General features: G+C 44.0%; 1 protein-coding gene across 6 annotated transcripts in view; it reads left to right on the top strand.

The window, feature by feature from the left end:
* Positions 1–240: 240 nt before the first annotated feature.
* ENAH (ENAH actin regulator) overlaps positions 241–10,083 on the top strand; it is a 90,713-nt gene continuing 80,870 nt past the window's right edge. For all 6 annotated transcript variants that reach the window (XM_082276966.1, XM_082276965.1, XM_082276964.1 and 3 more), the window contains exon 1: positions 241–591. In XM_082276966.1, the coding sequence (XP_082133092.1) occupies positions 587–591 (5 nt within the window). In that variant the 5' untranslated portion in view covers positions 241–586. The remainder of the gene's footprint in view (positions 592–10,083) is intronic.

Below are 10,083 nucleotides of genomic sequence, written 5' to 3'. Positions count from 1 at the left end.
CGATCCCTGGGCCGCCGGGGAACGAGCTGCCGCGGGCGGGCGGTTCTCCTGAGGAGCCGCCGCCTCACCTGCGGCCGCCCCGTCCCTCCACCCCCGCCACCCCCGCGCCGGGGCCGCCGAGCCCCAGAGAGCCGCCCGGGCACAGCGCGACGGTGGGCGCGGCCTCCGCCGCCCGCCCCTTCCTCCCTCCCTCCCTCCCTCCTTCCTCCCTCCCGCCGCTCCCGCGCCCCCCGCCCGCCGCCGCTCCCGCGGCCGCGCCGGTGTCTCCGGCCGCCTCCGCGCTCCGCCCGCCCGTTCTTCTTCTCCTCCTCCTCCTCCTCCTTTCCCCCCGCCCTTCCCGCGCGGTGGTTCGCTCCTCCCCGCCCCTTTCCCCCACCTCTCCCGTCCCCTCCCACCCCCGGCTCCCCGCGGTGGTCTGGCCCGGCCCGGCGGCGGAGGGAGCGGCGGAGCGGGCGGCGCTGCCGGGCGGGGGTCTCGCTCTCCGGGGGTCTCGCTCTGCGGGGACGCGGCGAGCAGCGGAGCTGGGCGGGGGAGACAGCGCAGCGAGCGAGGCAGCGGGAGCGGCTCCCCGACCGCGGGCAGCACCATGAGGTGAGCGGACGGCTCCGGAGCGGGCGGCGGGCGCGGGGTGGGGGGCGATGCTCCGCGCCCCCGGGCTCGGACGGCGCACAGCCGGGAACGGGAATGGGAATGGGAGCCGGGGGGATCGGCTGGCGGCGGGGGAGGGGGCCGGGCCGAGGGGAGCCCCGCGGTGGGGGAAGGGCCCATTGTTAGTGGCGGCGGGGGAAGGGCGGCCCCGCCGTCCCCGTCCCCCCGCGGCGGCGGCGAAGTTGCGGTCGGGGGGCGGCGGCGGGGCCCGGGCCGGGGCGGGGGGCGGCCGCGCTCCGGCGCCTCCTCCGGGCCGGGCACGGCGTGAGCCCCGGGCGCCCGTCTCCTTTCTTTCTCTGCCGGTGGTGATTTTTTTTTTCCCCCCCTTCCCCTCCGCCTTACCCGGCGCGTGTTGCATTGCAGCAGCAGCTGGGCTTTTCCCTCGGTAATCAATAAAGAGGCGCCGGGGGGGAAGCAGGGAGGGGGGATCCCCCTCTCGGCAGCCGGGAAAGTGTCGCGTTCGGAGGTTTGGGATGTAAACACAGAGGTGGCCGCGGCTGGGGGCGGCGGGGAGGGAGGTGGGTGCCTGCCGCCTTCCCGCCGGGAACTCCCGCTCCCCGCCGGCTCATTCATTTGAAGGCGATTTTCTGTCTCCCTGGCCCGTTCCCCTCCTTTCCCCCGCCATCCTCCCCCCAGCTCGCTTTTAGCGCCTGTTCTGTTTCCATAATCTCCTTTCTGGATTGGTGCAGGACCCGGTGAGAAATGCGGCTCGGTGGCCGAGCGCTGGTCTGGCTGCTCGGGGACGCCGTGCTCCCTGTAGGCCTGCCCCTCACTCAGACAGCTGGGGAAACGAGTTACTCATGCCTTTCTTTTTTTTTCGCCTGGAAGTTATTGTCTGCCTTGCAGTTGGATATGAACCTTCTTTGTCTAAAGACCCGACCGTAAGTCGTGAGGTCCTTTGGATTAGAGGTCCGGCAAGATTTGCGTGATCAAAGTCGGCAAATTCCTCTGCTGCATGAAACTGATGAGCCATTAGAATTCCCTGTAAATTACAGGAAAATCCTAATAAAATTTTTTGTACTATGAGGGTTCCTTCTTCAGTGCACCTTCAGTGGAAAGGGTAGCGTCGCAGCGGGAAGCATGGGAACAATCTCCCTGCTGTTTGTTTAGAATTGTGTTCCTGTATTTCCCTCTAGTTTTCTTTGTTAACTGTAGGTATTTATGTCCTACGTTATTTTAAGCTTTGTTTTGTCTTGTGATAATTTATTTTCAGTTATTCATGTAGAAGTCAGATACCCTGCAAATGAAAAGTTACAACTTGGAAAACCTACAGTTCGTATACAGATCCTTTAAGCAGAGGTGTTCTTTTTAATTACCTTGACAGCCTTTAGCACAATGAATGCTGCTAATCGAGCAAGGCTTGGCATACATATCTTGGGAAGCCCCGCGTAGGTTTGGGTTTCGTGCTGGCAAAAAGTGCTTAAATTGTGCGGGTGATGCTGAGTGAAGTGAGCTATAGCAGCAGGACTGCTCACTGTTCACTGATGTAACTGTATGTGTGCTAGGACTTGTGCCAGCTTGGAGGGAGCACGAGTATTTCTCTTAACCAGCACAACAGGAAAGTGTCTAGGTTGAACCTACCCTTAGGTTGCTTATTTAGATGATTGAACAGTTGACTTGCAGCAGTGAGTAAAGGTAGGTAAATGAATATATTACTGGTCTTGAAGCTTTCTATCTGCTCGTGCCTGCAGAGCATCAAGCTGGTAAGAGGGAGATGCAGTTGTGATTTGAAGGGTCTCTCTGATGAGTGGTTATGGGGTGTTTCAAAGGAATCTGACTTCATGAATGCTTGGTTCCAACCCTTTGGTAAAAAGAAACAAGCTGCACCAATTAAACTACACAGGGTAAGAAAATGATGTGGTTAAAGAAGTATTTTCTCTCTATAGAGGCACTATTAAATTCACTCAGTTTTGTTTAATTGGTCCAACTCCAGTACAATGGCAAGCTTTCACTGCACGCTCTGTCTTTGGACTTGTTTAGGCTATGGTTGGTGGTATATTTCTGAAACATGTTTAAACAATATCTTCATGCTGTATTTTGTTCAGGCAATGTCTTTTAATGTGCAGTCACTGGTCAAGGCAAGGTGTGATGCGTGGGGAGTGGCAGGGTAGATGGGACAAGTGACCAGCGTTTCATATACAGCTCCTCTGTTTGCAGGTGGTGTTAAATCTTAGCAGTTAATAATAAAAATATACTTTTGGCACAATACTGATGGTCTCGTGGAATGAGTAAACTGCATTCTGCCATTGCTGTTGGGCAGGTAAGTATGCAGTTGGTGCTCCAAAGAATAAAAAAATAAATAGATGAACTGGGGTGGGGGGGAAGGCACCCTCACTTTCTTTCCTGTGCTTTGGCTATTCTTCAGCCATCATGAGCCTGAACTAATTCTGATGATTTTGTGTTAAGTTCTCACATCTTGTCTGGGTGATTAGCTGGTCAGTTACTGAAGAGCAGACTTGTTTTACTTCTGTCAAATAATACCAAACATCGTTGTGAAGAGCATCTTTGAAAGATAAAATATTCAGCGAGTCTGTAAGACACAAACACCGACACTACACAAGAATTAATTCTTGCAGAAGTCTGCTTTGTATTCAAATTGAAATGATATGCTATTTGAATAACATCTGTTAGGGGTTTTAGGTTGCAGTGAAACTCTGAATATTAAATATCCCAGTTAAATGGTCTAGCCTAAGTATGAAGTTACTTGGTTCAGAAGCCAGCTTGAATAGGGCTGTGTGTATCTGTGTCTCCTGCCCTAGGTAAACAGCTGATTCCCATGAACACCTGTTGCTCTCTTTGTGCTCTGGTTAGCTGACTTAAGTGCTGCCCCTAATAGAGTTTCCTGAAAGCACTTATATTGTAATAGGTATCCAGGAATAGGCATATTCGGTGAGGTTTCCATTCACCAGCTGACTGCAATGTGGTGGGGGGAAGAGGTGTTGAAGATGTAGGTAACAGCAGGGTTGGGTGCCCCTGTTCTAGTAATAGCATGGCTTCCCATCGTATTTGTACAAGAAGAACGTGTGTGAACAGACTTTTATTGTAGCATATGTTGAAGTCTGTATTACGGAAGCTGGTAAACACAACTCTGCTGCTAGAGCTGGGAATCTACAGTGAAGGTTAACTGAATTATCTTGATTTTTTTTTTTTTTTTTGTGTCAGGCTCATTTTGAATGTTAACTCCAATAAAAATAAATGAGCTTTACAAAATACCAACTTTTTAAAAATCAAACTCTGCGGCCTTCTCTTGGGATTGCTACATCCATTTCTTTGTGTGGGAAAGAATTGTTTTTCATTAGTGTGCTGGTCAGAAAGCAGACTGCTTAGTCGGGTTTCATTACCCGAGTTCCCAAGAACTGGGAAAGAAACAGTGTTTTTAAGACATTTTAAATTCTAGTATTTTAAGAGCCCAGTATAATAATTTTTGTTTCTGATGGGCTACTATGCATATCATATATATGTGAATTTCATTCCATGTTTAGATAGGGGAAGCAGCTAAATTAGTATAGATTTTGCCTTTTCAGAAAATCATGTCGTATTCTCACTTGTGTTTTTAAGCTAAAAGGGTAGCTAAATTTGTGGTCTCTAAGCCACACTGAAATTTCTGTATACTTATAATCAGCAGCTTTTCTGCTTAAGTATTTTGCTACAGAATGCACTTCACGTTATTATTTAAAAGTCAGCATATTTTGTGCCTGGGTTGGTAAGCATTCGTTATATTTTAGGTGTTCTGCTAAGAAAACTAATACCATACTCACTGTTTACTGAGTGAAAGCCCACAGCAGCAGTAACAAAACATGTACCTTCATTAGGACTAGGAATTCTTGAAGGAACCCACACGCGTTTCCTAGGGTTTCCAGGAAAGTGGGTATACAAGAGCATTATTCATGACAATAGTACAGTTCAGTCTACTGCAATAACTGCAGTTATTTAAGGTGGTGAAATAACACAGCAGCAAAGCCATCAATTTGATGGTGGCATTAAGTTATTGTTGGATATGTAAGGTAACGCTTTGGAATTGTGCCTTTAGTTTTAATACTTGCCCGAATAGTGTATTTGAAGTAGGAAGCTTAATTTAGTTGAGAAATATCTGACAAAATGTTGGAAGTGCAAGCAGGCAGTTAAATTAGATGGGATATGCATAACTACAAGCAATACAGTTCCTAAAATTGCTTGTATCTCAAGAGAAAAATTGGTGGTGTGGGCAGGTTTTTATTTTCAGGTGGATACAAGATTTCAGGTTACTTTCCTTGTTCTTAAGTAAACTAACAGATGGACTGAGTCATCTGTCTGATAGAAGTGTGGTCTTTAGCTTGCACTTTATTTGTGACAGTTGCAAGTAATTTTTGGACAGGCTGTTTCTGCCCACCTGATATGGAATCTGACAGCTGTTTTGCCTGCAAGGCCTCTGGATAGTTTGGTGAATTATTTTGATAGTAAAAGTATAAATCTTTTAAAAATCACCATGTGAATGGAGAATGCAGGAATGAGAATACAATTTTTTTCGAAAAAGCTATTTATGACCATCTTAGCAATTATGTTGTCAGCCTCTAAAAATTAGAAACAGTCTGGGAGTGTGTGTAATTCAGGAATGCTCTCTGGAAGGGCATGTACAAGTTTTTTCTTGACTCTGATTCAGGGTTTCATGTTTGCTGTTGGAGGTCAGAAAACAAGAGCGAGTTAGTTGGCATCCTGCTTCGGGCCACTATAGCGTAAAAGCCTTTTTCTCTACTTCCATAAAAAGCAGAAACATTTTTCTCCCAGCACCTGTTTCAGCGGATGCTTTGCCCTAAGTGACGTCTCTCGGTGCTGCCTTAGGCATGTGATTGGAAATACTTTGTAATGAGGGCTGCTTCTTGCCATGCCAGGGCAGTTCATGTGGAACTGTTATAGAAGTAGGTTATTGAACCACTGGATAGAGTCATTTGCTTTCATTACTAGAGAGAGCAAATGTATTTTGTGAAACAGATATTATTCCTTTCTTTACTTTGACCTTTCATCTAGAATTGCTTTTGACAGTTCATGCCTGCTTCCACTCAGCAGTGGAGAAATACATGTGCCAGCTTTTTAAACATCCAGGCATGTTTAGGTTTTAAGAGTGCTGTAGTGGTGAGAGAAAGCAGAAGATATGTGCTTTTTGTGTCTGATTCAAAAAAATTTGACTTCTAGTAGTAGCTGAAATTAAATGTAGCAGAGACTGAAGTCTCATCAGCCTTGTTGAACTGCCTCAGCTGTGATATTTGTTGATGCCTACCTCGCTCTCCCACCCCATCTTTCCCTGCCAGTCCTTGGGCATTCAATAAAACGACTTTGTGTTCTTGGGCTGTTAGAATCTCCCTTGGGATTAATGTGGGACTGAAGCTGCTTTTGTAGCTGCCTGTATTTAAACCTGCCAGGTGAGGAGTCACTGTTGTGTCCCTACTGTGCCTCTCCTGCCCTAACTTCCCACGGGTTCTCACACCCCTGGAAAATAACATGTTTTGTATGGAGCTTTTTTTGGTTGAATAATATAGAGAAACTTTTTCCCCCTTTTAGAAATAGCTGCACCACCTTATTTTAACTTTCAAATTTTCTAACATGAGAAATAAAAACGTGTATCTAGCTAACTGAGTCTAATTTGAAAATGCTCTGTACCAATACTGGTTGTAGAGGAAAATGTTGAATTTTACTTCAAATACTCCTAATAAATTGTTCTCCTAGTTGCTAAACCTCTCCCCTGATATCATGTATTATTACGAGTCTCCTTCGCTGTAGCTATTTCATGACTAATGATAAAAATGTTCCAGAAAAGAATGTGAATGTTGTGCTTACCAGCCTTTGATGGTGTTATGTGGTGGTGTGTGCTGCTCCTAATGTTATGGTTCTGTAGGCACTTATGGGAGGCTTATGGAACTGCTGCTGGGGAGGTGATGTGACATCTTTCTGGGTCTCCTGCCCAAATGCTGGTGACAGCCTGGTGGAGAAAACGGGACTGTTCAGTGGGATGTGAGATGATGTGTCAATCCGCTTCGGATTAGTCTTTCCAGCTGAACTGCTTGTAAAAGCACATGTTTTGGGAATCAATGCACAAGTTAATGTGAGGAATTGAAGGACAACTCTCTTGTCTCTGTGAGTAATCTTTAGGCAAGGCTTGTTAAAAGAAAACATCATCAATATTCAGGCAAAAAAAAAAAAATCTGCTCTTAGTTTCACATATTGAAAATTCTCCAGGCAAAGCTGTTTTATATAAAAGAATAATAGTAAAAACTATTTCAGTTTAGTACAGAATTGGTCTGCTACTTTGCTAAGTGTGTGGGCTGGTGTTGTGGGTTTTTTCTTCTTCTTTTTTGTTTTTTTAAATTATGGTAAAGAAAGGTGCTGACACCAGGTGAAGTATGGGAGAAAGAAATGGAAACTGATTGCACTCCAGAGAGTGATACAAAAATGCTACTTTGCTGGCCTGGTGTGCTGCCAGAAATAACTCTAAACTCCTAGTTTGCGGCACAAACACAATTGGGAGGGTTTTGTTTGAAATTGTTCTTGCATTGTCTTTTCTTCACAAATTTGAAATTTCTGTTTCCTGAACTGGATTAAAAGGTAGTCTATACTTACTGCAAATTCCTGACAGAAGGTGAGGCGGGGTTGTTGTTTGCTCTGGTGTACTTGCCACCTAGTTCAAAACAGAAGAAGTTTTAAAACCTGGGATTCAGCAGAATAGTAAAACAGGAGTAATCATTGGTATAGCTAAAACCTGTATTGTGCATTAGTTGCAGTTTTATAGCAAGTAAAGAAATATTTAAATTTTCTTTTTAGAGGAAATAAATTTCTGTGTATGTCCTTAAAGCAATTTCCTAAATTGTAGTTTAATGCTTAAAAGTTTTTTTAGGCCACTGACTGCTGTCAGTTTATTGCAGGTTACCACACAGTGATACCAGCTTTTAAACTGAAATGCTTTGAAGGGCATGCAGTTAAGGTAGTGTTTGATTGTGGTCCCGTTTGGCTCCTGGTAAATGCTTTTCTATTTCAGTTGCATAGACCAGTATGTCTTCATATGTGGTCATGTCTGCTAGAAGTTTATATTTTGTGGAGACTTCCACTGAAGTTGCATTTTTTTTCCTATCGTATGGGATTGAAAATAGAAGTACTAAATGGAAAGATGATTTAAGATTCTGTTAGAGTTCATGTATTTCCAACAAAACTTTGAATGCTGCTGCATTTAGTGGTATTTTACTGGCATTGGTGGAAAGAGGTGGTTGGTAGTTTTAGGTTCCATTCAGCTTTCTGGTTGGCTTTGCAAATGTGACTTTAGCATATGCTCTGAGTAAATCTGGGCATTGAACCTGGTAGTATTGCTGCCTAAAATCACTAGTTCTTCAAATAACTTTCACTGAATATGTGGCTTTTTTCAGGTTCCAAGCTTCAAGCTCCAGGCAAGTAAGAATTTTCCTTTTCTAGCTAGTGTACGTTGTTCATGTCAATAATGCATTACAGTGAACACTATGCACTGCTACTCATTTTGAAAACTTGTTTTCTCCCTGTATTTTCCTGTTCTATAAAAATCTCATTCCACTTTGCTTTCTTTTAAAAGCTTGGAGTCTTCTATAAACAGTGCATAGTGATGTGTACACCTTTTATTATATTTCCTGTGTGGAACTCTTGTTGATAATTCAAGGAAAGTGTATGATCCTTTTGGCAAACCTTAGTCCATTAAACAATGCTGGCTCTTCTTTAAGAATACCCAGTCTAAGTTTAATAAAACATTAAAACAAAAAAAATACTTGTTGGATTAGTATTTAAAACTGTACACAGTGAAGCTTTCCTAGAAAACTTGTACTGTGTTCTTGAATGCATTTGCAAAGCCCATTTTTAGAAATCTCAGTTGGCTACTGTGGATGACAGTAAATGGTCTTTACAGCTACAGCATAAACATAGTTACCTATTGTCTGAAATAGATGGTGTGGCCAGACTGACAAAACAGTGAAACCTAATCCAAATGAGCCCAATTTTGGCAGAGATAATGAATCAAAATAGTGAATGACAGCATTAGGAAAATGATTGGTGTTGAAGTTTAGCATTTGCATATGTAAGTCTAATCACTGAACATGCTCCTTAAGAACAGGTATGGTTTGGTTTTGGTTATGTACTACTCTAGCAGAAATATTGACTTTTTTTAAAAAAAATTATGTTTAGAGGTACTTTTTTCCTAGTTCAGAATACTTCTGCTTTGATAGAAATTCCTGGATATAGTCAGAACTCTAGAAGCAGCTATCATATTTTAATTTATTGTCATACACCAATCTACTTAGTTGAATCACGTTAGTGTGAGTGGAACAGGAGGATGGTGCAGAAAGTGTCTGATGTATGTATATGAAGTAAAGATATTTGGAACACGGGACTGCCTTCCTAGTCAGATATGAACCATCTGGTCTGAAACTGAGTCTGGAGACTGTAGTTCTGTCTCTAGTAGTCAGTGTTTTTCCCTTGGTCAGAGCCTGCTGTTTGAGGGGTGAGGGAAGGCATGAGAGACCTACCTGCTTCAGTGTTCTGACCAAGAGAAGGCTGAGGAGAGAGGTCCATTTTGGAAAACTAGCAGGGAACCTGTGTCTAATCATGAGTAGAAGGATGAGGAGATGCATGATTAGGGCACTTGAGTGGTGTTTGAACTTAATCATAATTTGAATCCAGTACTTCAGCTGCTTCTTTAGTGTTACGTGTTTTGGAGAGTAATTGAGAATGAGGTTTTGTACCATTTCAGTGGTTTCCTTGGGTTTTTAGCTAGTGAGTAGAAATGCAGTAGTGGCTTTTGGACGAAAATTTTTACTTGAGATTGAGGAAGAAGACCACAGCACTAAACACATAAAAGAAGTCCATCAAATAGATTTTGCATTTTAAAGATCTCATGCTGCAATGGCAAGGATTGAGGTGGTACCATTTTTCTGGCTTCCACAGTGTGGTGTGATGAGTCCAGTAGGCTTTAGTTTGGTGATCAGCTGTGTTAACTGCATCATGTATGAATTATCCTCAGAACGATTACTGCTGCACTTCACATCTGACCTTGCATCTAGGTTGTGAGGTGAAGAAATCTGGACTGGGCTCAGGAACTTGATTTTGTGTTTTGGCAGTACCTTTGAGTAGTTTGTTCATAAATTTGGAGCAATAGGGTGGCTTCAGGCTTCTTCTTTGGCATACTGTAAAGATGACTTTAAAACAAAAGGATATTCCTTTTATTTTGTGTACCTTTCTTATTCACTGATAGAACAGTTCTACATTCCTGTAGTTGTGACTGTTTCCAACAATAGCTAAACCCACAAATGGATGGCAATAAGACAAACACAAAGGTTGCCTTGAAGGTTATGAATACTGTTGCTGTAGCTGTGTTACTCTAAGGTTATAAACATGACAAAAGTTTTATAAGGAGAGGGAATATCTTTTATTAGATCACCTGCTGCAGTGGTG

This window comes from Coloeus monedula (genome assembly GCF_965178545.1).
Source record: "Coloeus monedula genome assembly, chromosome: 2".
Classification (NCBI taxonomy): domain Eukaryota; kingdom Metazoa; phylum Chordata; class Aves; order Passeriformes; family Corvidae; genus Coloeus; species Coloeus monedula.
Note: the sequence above shows the minus strand (reverse complement) of the source record. Positions and strands in the feature narration are given on the sequence as shown.